Consider the following 23,095-nt stretch of genomic DNA (forward strand, 5'->3'; position numbering starts at 1 on the left):
GATGAACTTTTCTGTTATTTTCACAGTGAAACGCTATCTCTGTGTGTAGCCATTTAGAAGAAACGTCGTTATATTGTGTAACTTGAGGCATGCCACATTACTGTCGATTAAGGCCATCAATGACAGGGGACATGTTGCTGTGAATTTCGTCATGTTAGGCTAATAATGCCTACCCAGTGGAGGTAGCCTAGGTAGATGTTTTACTGTATGGCATTATTTTAAGTCCATCCTGGGGACTTAATAAGCTCGAGTATTTTCTATTCTCTTTTCCACAGATATTTGCAGTCTAATTAATAGTACATTTGGATTTTACGAAAAGGTTAAACTGGCGTCAACTATTCCGTGCATGCACCGCATCCTAGGATCTTTTTCTTCGTCGCGCGCCGCAGGAGATATCCTATCATCTGGGCGTCCGTGTCGAAAGTGAAAGAAATACGAGCACAACACATTATGGGAGAAAGACTAGACGAGTGTGGATGAGGTGGGGTGGGAGAGTGCATGGGCAAGGGCACACTTGTCTTTCCGTTAACGTATCCCAATATGGTGTCAACATCAGAGAAAAAAACGGTCTATTACGTTCCAAATTGATTTCGCATAGGCCTAGTTGTTTAAACCTGGATTACAATGAATTAACAAATTCTTATTTTTTATATTAACTGCTGGGGCTATAATTATATATTTTGCCCTTAGTCAAAAGCGATTTTATTTTGTGCAATTGTCTTTTTTATCGGAAATAAAACGGAAAGATCGACATATGGGAAACACTCTTTTCACGCCACTTTGATAGTGAAGTGACTTTTTCGTAGCAGGTAAGGAGACTGGGGTTAGAGGTAAGCAAAAATACTGCCCTAACCTCCTACTAAAATTACTAGGTATCGAAATGGCGTGAAAAATGTCCCGTCGACGTATAATCTAGGCCTATCTTTTCATATATTCCTCATATTTTCAATAAAGAATCACTTCAATATTGCAACATTTTCAATTGTATTCAATATCACTAACGTACATTATTCATCTGTTTTGCGTAAAATGTACCCTATAGGCCCTAGACGTCCAGCGTTTCCATATCTGCCATCTCGTTTGGCAGTTTATCAACTGCATCAGGCAATTGAATAAGATCCGCGGACTAAATGCATTGTGGCACTGGTCTATCAACATACCTCAGGTTATGTTATGGAATTAAAGTCCATCTATAGTGCATCTCATCTAACCTGCTATCCCCGAGTTATTACATTTGAAAAACATTTTGCATACCTACTATTTTTGAACCACTTGACATTTTGAAATTTGACCATAATCGTGTTTATACTTTTTGGTTATTAACCTACTATTTTATTCCTCCATAGCCCTAAACGTAGCCTATATTTCCTTATTAGGACTATGAAATATGAAAGCTGTATTTTTAATCTGGAGAATCAGACGATAACAAACGACTAGCCCTATATGCTAAACTTGGTTCACACAGCATTAAAACAAATATCTAAAACAATGTATCGCTATAAAAATATATATATGTCAACGTATAAGCCTATCTAATAAACGAATAACATTAGCCGATTGGCCCTCTATAGTGTCCCCAGGATGATTTCAACAAGGCTAGAGGTGGGGATCTATACGAGCAAATCCCGGATTCACATTGAGCACCGACACGTTTATAATAATAATGCCCAATAGGGAAATGGACCAGACTACTTACTGCCCAATGAGGGACAGGCTGGCTGGTAGAGACGCGGGGGTGGGCCGTTCTCAGATTCTACAGGAGAAATAGGGAGATCGAGTTAAAAACAGAGGAGGGTTTGAAAAACTACTTTTGATACACTCGCAACCCTAAAGCAGAGATGAGGAAAGTCTAGTTTGTCTCTGCTGTCGTAGTTCTACTGAGGATTTTCGGGGAAACTAGGACATGAGAACAGAAGTGAGAAGAGGTAACATTACTGCGGACTTCTGGAAAACAAGTTGGGGTTGGTTGTATCGACGCTCGGAGGTAGGTTGATCATCTAGCATGTTTCCAATACTGTATCTGACACTGCCTTGAAACGAAGATACAGTCATTATAGACCACTAAAATGAGATTGTGCGTATTGACACTGTCTCTAGGCTAAATACTAAAGTTTAGTAAGCCAACCTAATTGGTGTGTAATGCGCATTGCAATCAATGGTCACCACAAGTGTGATGTTCACATTTTACATAAGCCTATCTGGTGCAATTGAACGTGTGCAAATTACAATTTTACATCAGTAGGCCTACTTGAACGATATTCGATTCAAAGTGTTAATGTATTCTCGCATATTATTATGATTTTTTTCAGAGGGACATGATGTCTTCGGCAACGGTGTGAAGGATCTGACCTCCTCACAGAGATGTTGGGCCCAAGTGGACGTCATTTACAGTGAATCTGGAGCTATGGCCGAGTACTCCTCATAATAAACAGGATACTCAGATCCTTCTTCGCCAGCTTAATCTATCCTGGAAGTAACATGGGAATGTTCATATTTTATTTCTGGATTTAGTCAGGAAGGAGAACCGAGCAGCTACGGCGTTATCTTGATGCACCACACAAGGTATCCGCGCCAGAGAAATACAGTTCGTGCTTTTGAAGAGCCAGCGCGTAAAACAGAATGCATGAGTGGCAAAGTAGTAAAATGATCTAGAATTGAGATCTGTATATTGACTGACATTTATTGTTTGGTGAATTCACGCCCAGGTCGTGGAAAATAGAATTATTTGAAAATGAAAGAAAAATCGAAAAATGCTGCCCGGACTCGACGGGAAAAGGAAAATAGTGAATTCTATGAGCTGGCCAAACTATTGCCTTTACCTTCTGCCATCACGTCTCAGCTTGATAAAGCTTCAATTATTCGACTCACAACAAGTTACTTGAAAATGAGAATTGTTTTTCCTGAAGGTAAGGTTATTATATTAAATGTATATTATGATGATTATTAGGCTATTATAACAACCAAGGTTTATATTGATGTTATCATAAGTGTTATTGGTGGGTTTAATATTCTATTTGTGTTACAGATAAGCTTTTTGTTTTTGTTTTGATGCTAGATATTCATGTTCTTATGCAAGGATAATAATTCAAATAATGATTCCAAATGTTGCCACATATTATCAAATGACTTTGTTGCCTCATCTATACACTGATACGCATGTGTTATATTATAATGATGTCTTATAAGGATGAGTCATGCTATTAACGTTTTAATTCCCGCTCTCATTCTGCAAAACGCCTGTGCTGCCACTTCTCCTAATTTACACGAATCATTGGGGAATCAATAAGACGTCAGTAATGATTGTGTTTACGTATGGGAGATGTGTAGACCTACATGCATCTAAATGAAGCTATATGTTGCATAACATAACTCGTTAGGCCCAATTAAATTCCATTCAATAATCTCGGCACTGTTGCACGTGAAGGGAATATTTGTATTTACCTATGTTATTTCCCATACTAATATATGGAATAGTTTTATATTTTAGTTGGTTATATATAGTCAAATATAGGCAATCAGTGAGATGGTCAAAATGCCATACGGACTTAAACAACTTTTGTTGGACTTTCGAATTATGGCCATGAAATTGTGTCAATATTATTAACTAGTACTAGAAAATGTTTTTCATTGGAATTTATTCTATCAGAATCTACCCTAATGTTTTTCCAAAACAAACTTTATTTATGCCTAAGTAGCCTAAAGATGGCAACTTTATGCACACAATGTACTGTGAAATAAGTAGTGTGCGCGCATAAATGGACCGTTGTACACACCTCTTTGTCTGTGAAGAATACACTGTGCGTGTCTTTTTACATTTCTACACGTGTAGTCCCCTTTCAGAGTCAGGCGACCATGATGCTCCTGGAAGACGATTAGCCGTCATTTGCACCTTCTCCTCGCGGTCTCAACGGGCCCCTGTTCTGCGTGACCGCTACAGAGCCGCGCCAATTAGCGTCGCCCGAGCGACTAGCGGTCTGATCCTTACGAACATATGGGGGCCTTGTAACACTGAGGCAAAGAAGAGAAGCGACTCCTCAAGAATGACTTCTCAAGCTCAGGCTGTTAAGACACACACACACAAAAACGCACGAGAGTATATTGATTGTGGATTTTGCTTAAGATCGATTCCCCCTGTGTCGAATGTTGTTTTTAGGCCTATAGGCCTAAGCTATGTATGACGTTGCAGGTGATCAACGATTCATCGCATGCACGGTCGTCCTGGGCGTACCCGTAGATATTAGCCTATCAATAATGTTAATGCAGTCAGTATAAGAAGTGGAACACTGCACGTAATAGGCCTACTGAACATATGTCATCTAAAGTCGAATTCACTAATTCTATAAGCACACGCGATTGGTTGTTTTGACGTTGTTGTGACAAGTGTCATATCTTGTCTGTTGTTAATTTGATCTTCATCAGTGTTTTACTGAGTTGTCCAAGGTCCACATATCTGATTTACACTATAAACCTACTTTTTATTGGGGGATTCCTCACGAACTAAAAACAAAAAAATACCACGATTTTGGGGGATTTTCACGAAATTGAATCCATAGAAGGGTCCTTTGGGGGAAGAATTGTTGACATATATTTGACATTTGTATCTTAAAGCATAATTAAGAAATAAAGACTTGAATTTCGAATATTTGTGACATTATCGTCTTACCCTTTAATATTCTATAATGTTTAATCTGTAGGTGCTACAAAGCAAAAATTGGTTTCATATGAAGCTTTACTGCTTGCTTTGTGATATTAGTAGTATTTTGATTTCAATAACAATTTTCTTACATTAATTTATAACAATTGAAAAATTTGATTTGGCTATTTTTTTTCAATATAGGCCTATGGTTTAACATAATATAGGTCTACCTACTCTACAGGCATATCAAAGTTCCAGAGTGGGATCTCTGCTAGTTTTACATTTATGGACCATTTTATACAGAGAAATTGACAAAGTAGGCAATGTAACCAATCACAGCCCTCCTTTAACTTGCATCATTGCTCATCCTGCAAATCACCAGCAGAGGGCGACCATTTTGAATCCATTTTCACATTCACTCATTGATAATACTTACAAATTGGATTATTACTCGAAAAGTAGCAGAGATCCCACTCTGGAACTTTGATAGCCTGTAGAGTATATTATGTTCAGCAATATATATAGAAATTAGCCGAATCCAAAATTGTAGCCTATATTTTCAATGTTCATGTTTTATATTTTTCAATATTAATACATTTATGTCATACATTTTTATAAGAAAATATAGCTGATATCACCGAGCAAGCCGTAAAGCTTCATATGACACCAATCTTTGCTTTGTAGCACCTACAGATGAAACGTTATTGAGTCTTAAAGGAGGCCTGGGTAAGGCGAAAATGTCATAAATATTTCAACCTCAATTAACTATTTCTCAATCATGCTTTAAGATACAAATGTAAAATATATGTCAACAATCCTTTCTCCAAAGGACCCTGCTTTCGATTACATCTAGTGAAAATCCCCCAAATCTGTCCACTCCAAACTGTCATCTTTACATTTTAAATTGATGAGCCATGATAACCATAGAAGTTAAATTGGTACAGCATTCACAGGTGCAACAAATATAGCCTCTTACAAGGCACGCCTCAAAATATGTTAATGAGCCAGAAATAACAATACGTCTACCATGCACCCACTAGTGGTGAAAAGGTTTTTGGCGCTCCAAAGATACGTTTTTTAAATTTTATTTTTACTGTTGATAATACCTAAAATGTGAGTTTTCCGTTACAGTGTAGGCTATCAGCTATCATAGGCTATCAATTTGAGCTTCTTATAGATAGGCCCGCCTACTCTTTAATATTGATAAAAGAGGAGAGTAGAGAAAAATGTAAACCAGAAATAGTCTATCTAGCGTTAGTAGACTATGTACACCCGTTCTCACCAGATGCTCATTTCAGTCACCGTTTGTCTGGGTGAATGGAATGATGAGGAAATTATGACAGGACTATGCTTAATTCGTTTTTTATCACCGTTCCATGATTTTATTAGGCTACAGCTCACCGTTTCCACACTTGATAAGGAAGCAAAGCATGCGGTCGTTTCCCAACACTAGCATATGGTAAAATAAACGGATGAAAAATTGAAGCTACAGTCTCACAGGGAGGAGGGGGTAGTGGCTGTATGGGGGAATCTTCTGTATACTCCATTTAGGAGGGTTCTGTCACTGATGCGTTTTACGATCCGTATTGGGAGCCATGTGCTTTCCTCATTAAATAGCCTCTGCTGTTTTAAAGGGATGTCCAAACACACACACTGCTGCGAGGAGTGCAAAGCAAATCGCCTCGAAACACATAACACAATGTCGAATTAGGCCCGGAAAGAGACCGCGTTTATTGCAAAGAAAATGTTCCGAGTATTCGCCAGTAACATATTATATGAGAATGTATAGAGGTGAGAGTGTTTTATGGCCGTTATTGACAGCGAGCGGTCAATAACCTTTGCTCCACCCTATGTTGTCCCACGGTGTTGAATTACATGTCACATCAGAAAGAGAGCGGGAGAGACGTGTTGATGCGTTTGTTTTGCTGAAGTCTTCCGCCGCTGTTAGATTAATCGAAAACACAAACAGACATACAATGCGTATAAGGGCCACCTCACATGTTATTTGGTTCAACAAAATGTTTCGACAATAGATAACCATAACAGCAAACCACGTGTCTGGCTTGTCAAGCGTTGCTGACGCAAATATGCAATATTACAATCATAATTCCAATATAGGACATTATTAGCCCTAGCCCATTTCTTGGAAGGATTTTAAAGCATTTTATATTCCTATACGTTGTTGAAACCTGCACAATTAATGGGACACGATATATTTGTGTGTAGGCCTACAAAACGTATTATGCTTCTTCTAAGAGCTGAGGCCCATGTAAATAATGATCTAAATCAGTTGTGGACGCGCACGTGAGCAAAATAACAATTTGAGCTCAGAGAAGCTGGGAGCTTTTCCAACTGCAATTTTATAGCAGACGAATACAGTTTTCTAACCCTGCATGCGAGCAATTGAACACTCTTTCAGGACAGGGCTCTACAGACTAATCCTTGAGTCGTCGCTAACGCCTCTTTTGTTTGAAATGTAGGTCTACTTTTGTTCAGTTTGGAGCACTTCATGTCGCAGGAGTATCTTTAGATCCTATTTCTGAATGTAATGCCGAATTTAGTGATTATCTTAAGCGCGCGTTGATGTCGAAGAGCGAAGAGCCTAATTCCCTGCGGTAGGTCAAGTGCGAGAAGGCCCCAGCTCGAGCTTCCACACAGATTACCACGGCGCGGAGAGGAACAGACAGTCCCAGCTATGGTGTGGGACAAGTTACCACAGACTATTTGTGCAATTTTTTTGATTTTAAATCTAACCCTAATCTTAACCACACGGCGAACCTTATGCCTAACCCTAACCTTAAATTAAGACCAAAAAAGCTAAAGTTTTTTCATACATTTTTACAATATAGCCAATTTTTACTTTGTGGCTTTGGTACTTAGTGGAAGCCCACCTATGGCCCTGCTTAATTGCAATTACCTTAAAACGTGACGTATTGACACACAAAAAACGTCCAAACTCCCCCCCCCCCCCCCCCCCCCCCAAACAAACTTCTACACGTTACATTATCACCAGTAGGTCTATCGGTGATGGTCATTCATTAGAATGATATGAAATGTTAAAAGTTAAGAGATGTAGATTAAATCATTGTCTATTGAATAATATATGATTTTCCATATGATGCTGACTGGTCCAGCTCCTGTAGTGAAGAGGCTGCATATTTGAGTTGTGGTTAAGGAGTAATTTGTTTGTTTCCGTTGGGTAAACGTGAAGTGCATTTTTGGTTAATATTAAAATGCGAAATGTTTCTGTTGTTGTTGTGATCTTTGCACGGGCACGTGTTTGTTTTCGTATGGAATTTGCATTTCAATCGGGATTGCGCGGTGGTTTACCGGGGACAGCAACTCTTATTTGCTTTATCGAGTTTTGTTGGTTCCTTCGGGTGTGCGGTGGAGGAGATTTGCACGTCCAATGTCTTGCCAACCTGTTTACAGTCCATTCATTGCGAAAATATTTTCGTTCGGTGTGAAATCAGGTGTGCTCAACTGAACGAATAATATTACGTTTTTAAATATAGACCCAAACATTATATTTATTTCAAGTGTGAATATTATTATGATATGGCTATCATTGATTTTAACGCTGATAGCCATATTATTACATTTACAGAAATACGTCGAAAAGGTATGCATCTCAAAGGCATCCTCTCTATGAGGATATTGGGCCTATGTAAGATTATTATTGTCATGTATGGTTATTATGATGATGAGTATTATTATGGCGCTTTTATTATAACTTATGTACATTCATTCTAAAATACACACTGATATTCACTTATTTTCCCATGTGTGTTGCAGGTCTGGGAGAGTCCTGGGGCCACGTGAGTCGGACCAGATCTCTGGATAATGTTGGGCGGGAGCTGGGATCACATCTGTTACAGGTGGGATCACATGTCCTACAGGTGCAGACTTATTTGAATTATGAACGCCATTTTTATCTTTGGAATATAATAGAAATGTAAAAAAATGTCGAATGGAAAACGTGTTTTTATTATTGTAAATTCTGTATGCATGATTTATTTTTTTATTGTATTATTATTATCATCATCATTATTATTATTATCATTATCCCACGTGACAGCAGCAGTTGTCGCCCGTTATCCATGTTTTAAAAGGAGAGTGATTTTCTTCCTCACAACGCCTCCCTCCTGCTGCTCTCATTCTTGTGGATATAAATCTGGAAATATCTTCAACGCATTCATAGTCACGCGCTGCGCCTCTCTTCTCTCCTCAGGGAGTCTCTAGTTAACAAGGGTTCGTTCCTACATGATCGTAACAACACTAAATGCAACACAGCAAAAGCACTATGGCCTAGTATAGCCGAAGTGCTAGACCATAATAATTATCATAATGATATTAATAAGTATGCAGACATTATTAGTGCTTTTCTATTGATAATTTCAAGATAATTAATAATTTCAAAATAATTAATTTGGATACATTGAAGTACATTGTGTTATTATTATTATTGTGCTAATTGGTAACAACCTTTTTGATACAGTCAACCGATAAAAAAAACACAATGCTACGATGCTGTCATAGACTTGTCTCCGATATTTTCCTTATTTTGTATTGACAACAGATTGATTATTAATATGAGAAAGTTAATGATCTAATAACCTGTATAGTAGCATTAATATGTTGGCCTAGCTAGGCAAAGATCTACGCACATTTTGTCCACATTGGACCTAATTAATATGTACATTACATTTGTTTTTCAGACGTTGGACGGGTTCATTTTTGTGGTTGCTCCTGACGGGAAAATAATGTACATATCTGAAACAGCATCGGTCCATTTGGGCTTATCACAGGTACGCTGCTACTGATTGCTTTATTTTGCATTCGATTTAAATCGATCCCTGTGCTTTGTGCTACGGTAGACATAGCCTATAGTCCTATGTTTTACGTTCCTTGAAAACAATGACTAAACGTGTATTTTAACAGGTAGAGCTGACCGGAAATAGTATTTACGAGTACATCCACCCCGCGGACCACGACGAAATGACAGCCGTGCTGACAGCTCACCAACCCGGCCACTCGCACTTTGTCCAAGGTATGGTAGCCTGTGTGTGCTATGGTGACTGACTGAGCACTGAATCATGTGTCGTGGTATTTACATTATATGGTCGTCTTTGATTGCGTTTTCTCTCTGTCTTTGAAGAATATGAAATGGAACGTTCATTCTTTTTGAGAATGAAATGTGTCCTTGCGAAAAGAAATGCTGGTCTGACATGTGGTGGATACAAGGTAGGCCTATGTTGCTGCCATCTTTCTCTTTGTCGAAGTTGTTAGATGATATAGTCAGTCATTCCAGTTTGTATTGATGGTGTGACTGAATTGTTGATAGTTGGCACATGGTCTTTTTAAATGAAGCCTATATTTTCAACTCTTCTGACAAACTGCAGTTGGTTTTTGAAAAATCCATCAAACTGTAGTTTTAGCCCTGCTAGAAACTCTCCATTCCCATGCAGTCCATAATAACATACATCTCTTGCAATACCTCTAAACTGGTTGAATACATATTTCCATATGTGTATTCTTATGTATTGTAGGCCTACATGCATATTTGTGTGTACAATTCTGTCAGGTGATCCACTGCAGCGGGTACCTAAAGATCCGTCAGTACAGCCTGGACATGTCTCCATTTGATGGCTGCTATCAGAACGTGGGCTTGGTGGCGGTGGGCCACTCTCTACCGCCTAGCGCTGTCACTGAAATCAAACTACACAGCAACATGTTCATGTTCAGAGCCAGCCTGGATATGAAGCTCATTTTCCTCGACTCCAGGTAAATACAGCATTTAACACCCCTCACACACAGGAGACGCTTAGTGGTCCCAAATACTTAAGGTTCCACTTGAAACAACTTCTAACGGCTTTGAAGAGCATTCATAACGTCTTCATAAACGCTACATAGATGCATGAGTAGTCATACACATCTGAAATAATGAGGAAGATGCGGAAATTGGGTACGTTCTGTATGCATACGTATCTGTAATTCTGAGTGTATTTAATATTGTGTGTGTCCCAGGGTAGCTGAGCTGACAGGCTATGAGCCCCAGGATCTTATAGAGAAGACCCTCTATCACCATGTCCATAGCTGTGACTCCTTCCACCTGAGATGTGCACACCACTTGTGTGAGTTAGGTTTGTTTTGCTCTCCTACAGTTACTATCTCCCAGTCCTCAGCACTAGAATTTTCTATCTGTGATATATTAACAGTGTAGTGGCAATAGTATTACAAAAGGCATAACTAACACCACTGTCTGTGCTGAATGTTATACAGATATCTAATGTACTTACAGTGCATTCGGAAAGTATTCACACCCCTTGACTTTTTCCACATTTTCCCCCCTCATCAAACAACACACAATGCCCCATAATGACAAAGCAAAAACAGGTTTTTAGACATTTTTGCAAATGTATTAAAAATAAAAAACTGATATCATATTTACGTAAGTATTCAGACCCTTTACTCAGTACTTTGTTGCAGCCCTTTTGGCAGCGATTACAGCCTCGAGTCTTCTTGAGTATGACACTAGAAGCTTGGCACACCTGTATTGTGGAGTTTCTCCCATTCTACTCTGCAGTTCCTCTCAAGCTCTGTCAGGTTGGATGTGGAGCGTCGCTGCACAGATATTTTCAGGTCTCTCCAGAGATGTTCTATCAGGTTCAAGTCCGGGTTCTGGCTGGGCCACTCAAGGACATTCAGAGACTTGTCCCGAAGCCACTCCTGCGTTGTCTTGGCTGTGTGCTTAGGGTCGTTGTCCTGTTGGATGGTGAACCTTCACCCCAGTCTGAAGTCCTGAGTGCTCTGGAGCAGGTTTTCATCAAGGATCTCTCTGTACTTTGCTCCGTTCATCTTTCCCTCAATTCTGACTAGTCTCCCAGTCCCTGCCGCTGATAAACATCCCCACAGCATGATGCTGCCACCACCATGCTTCACCTTAGGTATGGTGCCAGGTTTCCTCCAGACATGACGCTTGGCATTCAGGCCAAAGAGTTCAATCTTGGTTTCATCAGACCAGAGAATCTTGTTTCTCATAGTCTGATAGTCTTTAGGTGTCTTTTGCCAAACTCTAAGCGTGCTGTCATGTGCCTTTTACTGAGGAGTGGCTTCCGTCTGGCCACTCTACCATAAAAGCCTGATTGGTGGAGTGGTGCAGAGATGGTTGTCCTTCTGGAAGGTTCTCCCATCTCCACAGAGAAACGCTGGAGCTCTGTCAGAGTGACCATCAGGTTCTTGGTCAACTCCTCTTCTCCCCCGATTTCTCAGTTTGGCCGGGCGGCCAGCCCTAGGAAGAGTCTTGGTGGTTCCAAACTTCTTCAATTTAAGAATGATTGAGGCCACTGTGTTCTTGGGGACCTTCAATGCTGCAGAATTGTTTTGGTAACCCTTCCCCAGACCAATTATTTTGCCCTCATGGCTTGGTTTTTGCTCTGACATGCGCTGTCAACTGTGGGACCTTATATAGACAGGTGTATGCCTTTCCAAATCATGTCCAATCAGTTGAATTTACCACAAGTGGACTCCAATCAAGTTGTATAATGAGCAGCCTGGTGACCTAGATGCCAGAGAGGGAGCACACATGACAATCTCATAGCAAAGGGTCTGAATTCTTATGTAAATAAGGTATTTCTCTTTCTTATTTTGAATTTATTCGCCCAAAAAATTATCTAAAATCCTGTTTCCACTTTGTCATTATGGGGTATTGTGATTTTTAAAAAATTTAATCAATTTTAGAATAAGGATGTAGCGTAACAAAATGTGATTCATCTGATTGATATTATAGTTTCACGTCGCCAGAGTCTAAATTATTATCTGACAAATAAGATATAATATTTTTTAATTATGTTTTATCAGTTTTAATATATTTTGTGTAATTGCAATAACCTGTTCTACTTTGAACAACATCCATGTTGCACTACAATCATATCATCCACATTATGTTATACATGATCACTCATTATTTTGAACAATGATATAAACAAGAATTTCAGTTTCCCTCTAACTCTCTCTCCCCTCTCTTTGTCTGTCTGTCTGTCTGTCTGTCTGTCTGTCTGTCTGTCTGTCTGTCTGTCTGTCTGTCTGTCTGTCTGTCTGTCTGTCTGTCTGTCTGTCTGTCTGTCTGTCTGTCTGTCTGTCTGTCTGTCTGTCTCTCTCTCTCTCTCTCTCTCTCTCTCTCTCTCTCTCTCTCTCTCTCTCTCTCTCTCTCTTTCCAGTGCTGGTGAAAGGCCAAGTGACCACTAAGTACTATAGGTTCTTGGCTAAGCAGGGTGGCTGGGTTTGGGTCCAGAGCTATGCCACCATCGTACACAACAGCCGTTCCTCCAGACCCCACTGTATCGTCAGTGTCAACTACGTCCTCACGTAGGTACCTCAGCAAAACCCCAGAGGATAACACATGAAAGCCATTGTACAACAATTATTTCTTATGTGATCCTTGGCGGATGGCATACAGGACCAACACTACATCAGTGGGTCATAATATGTGTGCTAGTCCCACAGTGTGTATAGCCTACCCTTTTGCTTTGTCTGTACATCACCAATACGTCTGTAGTACTGTCAGTGGAAAGAATGGTACTGTAGGTCTAGGGTGTCTGGTATTTCTTCAGTGGATGGTTATATCTCCTATCGGGAGGCATGGCACCGCAGAGAGAGATCAGCAGTCACATCTGTCCTTGATTTGTTTGGTGTGATGTGATTCCTGGCTCTGGGAGGGTCAGGCCAGGCTTGAGCCTGTTCAGATTTTTACACAGCACCGCACACACACACACTTCTTTGTAGCTCCGCTTAGCTGTCGTTTCCCTCTCTGATAAGATAATGAGTATTGGCACCCGAGGTTTACACAAGCCATCACCGCAAAGCAATTAACGAGAGGTTAATAAGATATATATTTATTTTTAGGTTAATAAGAAACGTGACACATTTTTTTGTTCATTTGCTTAAATGACTTAAGTGTAGTGGATGAGGTGTTTGTTGAAGGTAAGTTTTGACAGGATTATAAAAAGGACTTTTTATTTGTTGAGCTCATTTATAGTGGTTCGAAATTGTGTATTTTTGTCTCATCAAAGCCCGTCGACTGTGTTTTTTGTTGTTCTGTAGATGTTAGGATGAAATGTTCTGTTAGATTTTTCTGTCTAATAGGGTGAGAGTTTACAGTAGCTGACAGGAAGGCTGCAGCGTTCTATCACTGTTTTCAATTAGAATAATATTTTCTTGAAAAACTGAAAGTTGTTTACTGTCACTTTCTTTTGCTGTAGAATAGTTATTGTGTAGTAGTGTGGATGTCTGTGTCTAGATTAGTTATTGTGTTGAGTAGTGTGGGTGTCTGTGTGTATTATAGTTATTGTGTTGAGCAGTGTGGGGGTCTGTGTAGGATAGTTATTGTGTTGAGCAGCGTGGGGGTCTGTGTAGGATAGTTATTGTGTTGAGCAGTGTGGGGGTCTGTGTAGGATAGTTATTGTGTTGAGCAGCGTGGGTGTCTGTGTAGGATAGTTATTGTGTTGAGTAGTGTGGGTGTCTGTGTGTATTATAGTTATTGTGTTGAGCAGCGTGGGGGTCTGTGTAGGATAGTTATTGTGTTGAGCAGCTTGGGGGCCTGTGAAGGATAGTTATTGTGTTGAGCAGCGTGGGTGTCTGTGTAGGATAGTTATTGTGTTGAGCAGCGTGGGGGTCTGTGTAGGATAGTTATTGTGTTGAGCAGCGTGGGGGTCTGTGTAGGATAGTTATTGTGTTGAGCAGCGTGGGGATCTGTGTAGGATAGTTATTGTGTTGAGTAGCGTGAGGGTCTGTGTAGAATAGTTATTGTGTAGTAGTGTGGATGTCTGTGTCTAGATTAGTTATTGTGTTGAGTAGTGTGGGTGTCTGTGTGTATTATAGTTATTGTGTTGAGCAGTGTGGGGGTCTGTGTAGGATAGTTATTGTGTTGAGCAGCGTGGGGGTCTGTGTAGGATAGTTATTGTGTTGAGCAGTGTCGGGGTCTGTGTAGGATAGTTATTGTGTTGAGCAGCGTGGGTGTCTGTGTAGGATAGTTATTGTGTTGAGTAGTGTGGGTGTCTGTGTGTATTATAGTTATTGTGTTGAGCAGCGTGGGGGTCTGTGTAGGATAGTTATTGTGTTGAGCAGCTTGGGGGCCTGTGAAGGATAGTTATTGTGTTGAGCAGCGTGGGTGTCTGTGTAGGATAGTTATTGTGTTGAGCAGCGTGGGGGTCTGTGTAGGATAGTTATTGTGTTGAGCAGCGTGGGGGTCTGTGTAGGATAGTTATTGTGTTGAGCAGCGTGGGGATCTGTGTAGGATAGTTATTGTGTTGAGTAGCGTGAGGGTCTGTGTAGGATAGTTATTGTGTTGAGCAGCGTGGGTGTCTGTGTAGGATAGTTATTGTGTTGAGCAGCGTGGGTGTCTGTGTAGGATAGTTATTGTGTTGAGCAGCGTGGGTGTCTGTGTAGGATAGTTATTGTGTTGAGTAGCGTGGGTGTCTGTGTATTGAGGTCATTAAGTTATCAGGTTTACAAAAGCTTGTTCATGTCTATGGACTTGGCTGTTACCTTTGAAACCCTCACCCAGGAAAGGAAAGTCAGTTGGCAAGGTGTCTGTGGAATGAACAACATGTCCATCTGTCTGCAGACTGTGTCAACTGTCTCAGTCAGGCATAGGTTCACAAAGTATTTATTTTCTTCCTAATAGTTTTAATTTGTTTGGTTGAGTCAACCTGGCCTGAGGTGTCAGATAGAAGCGGCTTCACTGTTGGCACTCTTCCATTGTCTCTATTGTCCTTGGCAAACCTCAATCCAGTCAAGTTTAAGTATTAGAAAGAAAACGAATACCGTTTGAACCCAGGTCTGGTGGACTGTCTTTCTCAGTCAGTGGTATTGAGCTAAGTGTGGGCCTCCATCATGCATGAGCACTGATAAACAACACAATTTGCTTCAACCCAGTTTTCCACTGGAAAAGTCACCATAATGTTCAAACCTCTTTTCATTCTCCATGGCGCTTGATTTATCAACTGAACTGAAAACAGTTCAGATATAGATATATATATATAGTCTGAGTCAAGCTCTATTGGTTCTGTGTGTTAGTATTGGCTCAGTACAGATGTAGAATCTTAATTTGATCACCTTGTTGCAGGAGAACTTTCCTACAATGCAGGAAATGTAAAACTTGTATTATATTTGAGGTTTAAAAAGGCTTCTGAAGTTTGTAATTTCCACTTAGAAATCGTATAATTATAATCCACATAATAATTCACATTTCCTGTTTCTGCAGGATTATTTTCCTGCTGTAGCAAACTGGCTCAAATTAAAATCCTACATCTGTACCTTCCGGTTAGGTCTGTGGAAACAGTGCCACTGCCTTCTAGGATGGGACATTTAGCCTATTTCCTGGTGTGCTGCTGTGTGTAATGTGTATTGCTGCAGATGTAAAAGTGTTTCAGTAAATTAATTAGGCCCATAAAACACTCCATTAGCTAGAGGAGGCAGAAGAGGCTTCTCCGTACAGAGGAGAGAAGAAGGATATGACTCGACACGTACTGCCGCAGCCGCAGACTGCCCCCCTCCCCAAATCCATAACGGTGTTTATGAGGTTTTAATTGATAGGCCATAAAGATGAGGAGTGTTTATGGCTGCCAGCTTGGTTAGAGAGTTTAGAGTTTGTGGATGGAGATTTTTCATTCCCCCCATGTGATCTTTTTTTTTAACAATTGTTTTATTTTTATTGAATCACATACTGTACAGTCAATTAGTGCTGTCTTGTGAACTCATTGAGATGTTTCATCGTGTGATACATTAAGCTGTAATGAGACAATGTGCAAACGTGTTTTTTTGCCTCAACGTTTCTGTGAGAATAGCATCAGTGAGTCAGTGAATTCATAGTCGCTCAGTTCATTAGCAGAGAGAGAGAGAGAGAGAGAGAGAGAGAGATAGCAATACAATGTCATCCAATGAGTGTTCCTGTCATGTCTGAGGCTAAATAATAATGATAATAATGAGTTCATTGTTTCCCCCTAAATTTCTGAGAGAATGGCATGGGATTTAGTCAGTTTATCCGAGAACTATCACAGCCCCTTTCTCACTGTTGTTATCACAGTTAGTGGTGGGTGATTCACACAGTAGCAGGTAGAGGTGTACTAGTCTACACTGATTAACACACAGCTAGTAGGGCACACAGGAACACAGGAGTTCACCTCTGGTTGAACTGAATCTATGTGTATTAGCACTGATAACCTCTCTGCCTTGTCCTATTGGCTAGTACTGATAACCCTTCCACCTTCCGTCCTTTCCTATTGGACAGAGCCTGTCACTGTGATCCCTGACCTTTCTTAGGCAATACTCTGTGTTTACAGAGAGACACGAACACTTTATCACATAAAGGAGTTGGTGTGCGTGTCATGCACTGAAATGTGTGACCTGACCTGATCCCATGAGAATACTATTCTGTATGTTTTTGATGGTGTTTGTATGGAACATGTATTTCTTGATTGTGATTGTGTGTGATTTAGAAATCAAAGATCGTGTGTGTGTGTATGTATGTGTATGTACCTGTATATGTGTCTGTGTGCGAGCGAGCATGTGCACATGCTTGGGGTGTGTGTGTCTTTTTGTGTGTGTGGAGGATGGATCAGTGTTTGGCCAGAGTAAACCATGTCCAGATTTTTCCATCCATCTTCTCCAACTTGATTCATCATAGTGAACAGAATCCATACAGGGAGGACTGGGACCTGAAATCAGCCTTGGCATTTCTAACACACTGGCCCATTTTCTTCCTTGATGCCCCTACACTGGCCCAATGTTTCCCGTTGATGGCACATTATTAGCCAGATAATGCAATTTTTTTGTGAAAATAAATCATGTTGGACAGTCCCACTTGGCTAAAAATGTACCAGCCCATCTGGCATTTGCCTGAAATGCCAGATGTCCAGTCCACCCCTGCTTTACAGAGAAATCAATTCCCACTTCCAAGTACTGTCTACTGGCATGGTGTTCCTGTGGGCTTGGTTTAGCCAGACATAGCCCTTAATCGCATGTGTATTTGAACGAACAGCCTCCCCTCTGTTATATGTTTGTTAAAGGCCTTGTTACTATACTGATGAAGAAACAAGTCCTTCCAAAAGCCTTTCTACCACTCTCTCTCGCTTTTTCACTCTCTCGCTCTTTCACTCTCTCTCTTTCACTCTCCGCTCTCTTCTCACTCGCTCGCACGCACACACACACACACACACACACACACACACACACACACACACACACACACACACACACACACACACACACACACACACACACACACACACCATGCTTTAATTACCAAACAGATGTTAGTGGGTACTTGCACCCTGAGAGTGAAAAAAAGAAAATACCCAGGTAGACAAACGCACAAGCCACACTTGGATAAACAGTCGTAACAGTGGAGCTGCCTTGTCTTGTTTAATGATGGTCTTTATGTAATCCTAACACATAGTTAAATCAGGAATATATCTGTGTATCTACATCAGGGCCCTCCAACCCTGTTCCTGGAGAGCTACCATCCTGTAGGTTTTCACTCCAACCCTAATCTAGCACACCTGATTGATAAGCTGAACCAGGTTAGTTACAACTGGGGTTGGAGCGAAAACCTACATGAAGGTAGCTCTCCAGGAACAGGGTTGGACACCTCTGATCTACATGATCTACAGTACATACTGTATGTGTATGTTTCTGCAGGGATACTGAGTATAAAGGAATCCAGCTGTCTCTGGACCAGGTGACGGACACCAAGCCCTCCTTCCCCTTCAGCAGTGCTCCCACCAGCCTCACTGAGAACCGCAGAGCACCCAAGAGCAGAGTGTCCCGAGCCAAGGCCAAGGCTCGACTGTCCCCCTACACACAGGTGAGGATCTATAGGAACATAAAGCACTGGTCCTGTACACATCCTACACAGAGGCAACTCTCTCTATTTGAGCCAGGATACTGCATGATCTATCAGTGATGGGAGGTGGCTTATACCTGATGTATCACTTCTTGATTACCTAGGTAATGACTGAGACTCATATTTCTCCTCTCTCTCACCCTGTCTCTCTCCCCCTCTCTCGCGCTCTCTCCCCCTCTCTCGCGCTCTCTCCCTCTCTCTCGCGCACTTTCCCTCTCTCTCACGCACTCTCCCTCTCTCTCGCGCACTCTCCCTCTCTCTTTATCTCTGCAGTACGCTGGTTTTCAGGCCGAGCGGTCAGAGTCGGACCAGGATAGCCCTTGGGCAGGATCTCCCCTCACAGACTCCGCTTCCCCACAGCTGCTGGAGCAGGGGGAGGGGCTTGGCACCTCCTGTGCCTACAGGCAGTTCTCCGAGCCACGTCCCCTCTGCTACAGCCTCCCAATCACTGAGGAGCAACACCACCACCACACCCCCAGCGACAGCCACTCCCACCTCGATACACACGGCCACAAGCAGACGTGCGAGCGGGGCCGCTGTGAGGCAGGGAGGTACTTCCTGGGTGCTCCCCAGGGTGGGAGAGAGGCGTGGTGGGGAGCTGCCCGCTCTGTGTTGCCCCTGGCCAAGACCTCATCCCTGGAGAATGGAGAGGGATATGAGAGCAGCGTGCCCCACATCACATCCATCCACAGTCTGCATAGTAAGTCCCTATCCCTGGCCCTTTAGCTTGTATTACTGTAGGAGGCTGAAGATGGGTGAACTCCACTCTTGCAGGCTCAAAGACACACAGATTTGATTCGGGTTGGTACAAAAACCTGCTCACACTTCAGGTCTCCCACCTCTGCTTTATTTAACCTTTATTTAACCAGGAAAAAATCTTATGGTTATAACCTCTTTGCAATGGTGACATGGAAGAGGTCCGCAGGAAAATACAGGTTAGTTTTAACACGTAACCTGTAAGATAACATGCTGCTAACTCTGCTTAGCCCTGGATATAGCTTCCTGTTGGCTCTAAGATCAGTGTCCTGTCCCTCCCTCTACAGACCGTGGCCAATGGGACCAGGACAGTGTGGTCAGCTCGCCAGACGGGGGCTCTACCAGCGACTCTGGGGACCGTTACCACGCAGACTACTTCCGGGCCAGCCCCCAGGAGCCGAGCAAGATCGAGACCCTGATCCGAGCCACGCAGCAGATGATCAAGGAGGAGGAGAATCGTCTGCAGCACCGCAGCAAGCTCCACCCAGGCCCTGACACTCCTTTAGGGCCTGCCAACGGCCTCCCGAAGGGCCCCGGCCCCTGCTTCACCACCGACTACCCCCAGGGGGTGCTACAGAGTGTGTTGTGCCGTGGCCTGGGTCAACTGGGTCAGGTGATCAGCCCCAGATCAAGCCCTGCCCCTCTCTCCAGGCTCAGCAGCCCAGGGTCTGACCACCGCCTCCCCAAGCCCAAAAACTACCTCCAGCAGACAGGACAGACAGACCTGTCCCCTCTCCCCCAGCCCCTGCACCACCAGCTTGGACGTCCAGGCCCCTGCTCATCCTCCTCCCCTACCCCTGCCCCGGCCCTCTACCCTTCCCACCCCCAAACCCAAACGGGGAGGCCCTATCTGGACAAGCAAGCTGCTACCTACTCCCTTACGGGCTATGCCCTGGAGAACCTGTATGATACCGAGAGCCTCAGGGACTTCTGTTCCTCCGCTGGCTCCACCCACTACGACGTGACTTCACACCTGCGCATGCAGGCAGAGCAGGGGCCGGGACACAAGGGGACCTCCGTCATCATCACCAACGGCAGCTAACGCCCGCTTGTCCAATAACACTAAAGGGATGTCTAAAATGTCAGCCTATTCCCTACATAAGGGAATAGGGTGCCCTTTCCCTGCACGCTACTTTTAACCAAAGCCTGCGTAGGGCTCTGGTCAAAAGTAATGCACTACATATGGAATAGGCTGACATTTCGGGTGCACACTAAAACACATGAAGAAGAAACTGTAGATCCATGGAATCTCCATGCTATAGCCCAGCTTCAACTGCCTCTTCTGCATCTTAGCCAGCAAAAATACTTTTTTCCTATCCTACTTCTTGTGTTTCCTTTTCTTTTAGTTTTTACAGAGCTACGTTATTCGATTTGCACTGTCAGAAATTGAGTTTCATTGTGGGAACCTCATCCCATTGGTTGAAGATAGGGTTGTGGATATGTTTTTAGTTAACAGGGAAGGGTTAAACGTTAGTGCACTTTTTAGTGTTGGTGGTCAGAATCCCCTTATCACAACACAACTCTAGAGTTAAAGTCAACTAGACCTGGTTAAATTGATATATTTTTTGCCCGTGCTACAGACGGCTATATCGGTCTGCTAATACAGGACTAGTAAAGGGCACTACTTTTGTGATAATAATTCAGGGGGTACTGCAGCACCCTCAGCACCCATACTTCCCGTAGCTATGATTAAAGGTGTGCAGTATAGAGCAAAAATTACAAAAAAAACTTCACAGACATCAATGATTATGCAAATTCATTCTATCTATGTTTTCCCCAGTAGGTAAGGTATGGATTAAGGGAAGTGTACACACACGTTCAGAAAAAGCAAAGAGGGGATTTAAGGGATACATGCAAGAGGTACATATGCCTATATTTACATTGAGACATACAGCAGTTCACCTGGACTGTCAGGTAGCTAGCTCTACTTGGGCTAAATGTCTTGTTGGTGTGGATAACAACAGTTATTAGTGCTTTGGTCTGTCACCTCAGTGAGGATAACAACATTATATACAACCTCTAATGAACAACCTTATTGAGGTGTGATTACTGACAGGCTAAGGGTCAATATGATGACGTGGATTGTCTCATTAGCTAGGTGTAGTGGTAAACGCTGAGGGGGAATTTAGCATGCTTATAAGGTAAACACTGAAGTGGGAGTTAGCATGCTAACAAAGCTGAGGTGGGAGTTAGCATGCTAACAAAACTGAGGTGGGAGTTAGCATGCTAACAAGGCTAAGATGAGAGTTAGAATGCTAACAAGGCTGAGGTGAGAGTAAGCATGCTAACATGGCCGACGTGAGAGTAAGCATGCTAACTCGGCTGACATGAGAGTAAGCATGCTATCACGGCTGACGCGAGAGTTAGCATGCTAACTCGGGTGACGTGAGAGTTAGCATGCTAACACAGCTGACGTGAGAGTTAGCATGCTAACATGGCTGAGGTGGGAGTTAGCATGCTTATAAGGTTGAGCGTGTGTGTATCTCCGAGGCATGTCTTGTTAAATCGTCAACAAGGGTAATTGTACAGTTATTGTACTGGAAAGAGATGCTCATTGTTTATTGAACATATGATGAGATGAAGGAAAAATCAAGAGGTGAAATGGAGAGGTTGTGTCTGCTGTGGTTGATTGACTAGTGCACTGTTTAGGAGAGAGGTTAGGACACTTTCTGTCTAATATTACAGAATGATGCCGTGGCAACGCTTGCTTGTACCAACATGACGTTAGTTATTACTACCATAATAATGTGTTGTATGACAATTCATGAAATGTTTTCACAAAGTCATGATACATGCAGCAATATGCAATCCAACTGGTTGGGTAGTCGTTTAGACAGCCTAAATAATCATCACATCTGATCATGCTAATGCTTGTTCGTTATAAGCTTGCATTACCTTTCACTAACGCTTGTGACAACCTTCATATCATGTTTATTATACTGTTTTGTAGGCAGTGTGACACATTTTAAACGTTCCCTTGGATTCTATTGTAAATGTGGTTACCATATCTCTTATATTTATACGTTTGGATTTGTTAGTTTTCTGAATTGTGCTTCTCCAAAGTTATTTATGATGTAAATATGCTCAGAAAAAGACACCACTTTGAAGCACAGGGGAAAAGTTGTATTTATTTAGTGAATGTTTATTTTGGGTTTTGAAATATAGTTGCAATCAAAACAGTCTGCTTGCATATGAGTGTGTTTTGATTTAAACAAATTCTATGAAAAAATTAAATAAACAGAACACTTTTTGCAAAGAAAAAATGACTCATAATTGACATGTGATTTATATTGTAGGCTACTGTAAGCATTTGAGTGTAAATGCAATAATGAACTTATATTGGCTATAGATGGTGAAAAACATATTTAAAAAAAATCTATTAGACTTCATGAAACTGAATATTTACTGTTACATTTACCCATAAAAATAAAAGTATTGCACTCTGACTAGCTAATAATACACAAAAAAGACTGAAGTGGAATGCAATTTTTTTTTTAAGACTTTAAAAAAGACACCCCAAAACTGTGATATGTTTACTATGTTTACTTAAACAATTTTCTGCAATGATTCAATTTAATAGCATTTCAGAGATGGGACATTTTAGCAGTGAGAAGCACACTAAATGTCCCCTGGTTATGTGTGGCTGCTACGGCAAATAAAGAGACTGATGAAAATCGATACGGGACGATCTCCAATTAAGCGAGAAGATTTGTGGGTCTAGAGAGGTCAGTGATGAGGAGCTTCCTCTCTCTCTCTCTCTCTCTCTCTCTCTCTCTCTCTCTCTCCTCCCCTCTCTCTAC

At 41.8% G+C, this 23,095-nt stretch overlaps 1 protein-coding gene across 1 annotated transcript; it reads left to right on the plus strand.

Annotated features, from left to right (window-relative positions):
* Positions 1 to 1,769: 1,769 nt before the first annotated feature.
* On the plus strand, positions 1,770 to 22,545 carry sim1a (SIM bHLH transcription factor 1a). Its single transcript, XM_029737409.1, has 12 exons — positions 1,770 to 1,984; positions 2,310 to 2,906; positions 8,432 to 8,514; positions 9,355 to 9,444; positions 9,578 to 9,686; positions 9,795 to 9,880; positions 10,221 to 10,420; positions 10,664 to 10,770; positions 12,856 to 13,003; positions 18,335 to 18,500; positions 18,813 to 19,239; positions 19,583 to 22,545. The coding sequence occupies exons 2-12, from the start codon at positions 2,732 to 2,734 to the stop codon at positions 20,335 to 20,337; spliced, it is 2,346 nt and encodes a 781-aa protein (XP_029593269.1). The 5' UTR covers positions 1,770 to 1,984; positions 2,310 to 2,731; the 3' UTR covers positions 20,338 to 22,545.
* The last annotated feature ends 550 nt before the right edge of the window (positions 22,546 to 23,095 follow it).

The sequence above is a fragment of the Salmo trutta genome, chromosome 37, assembly GCF_901001165.1.
Source record: "Salmo trutta chromosome 37, fSalTru1.1, whole genome shotgun sequence".
NCBI lineage: Eukaryota > Metazoa > Chordata > Actinopteri > Salmoniformes > Salmonidae > Salmo > Salmo trutta.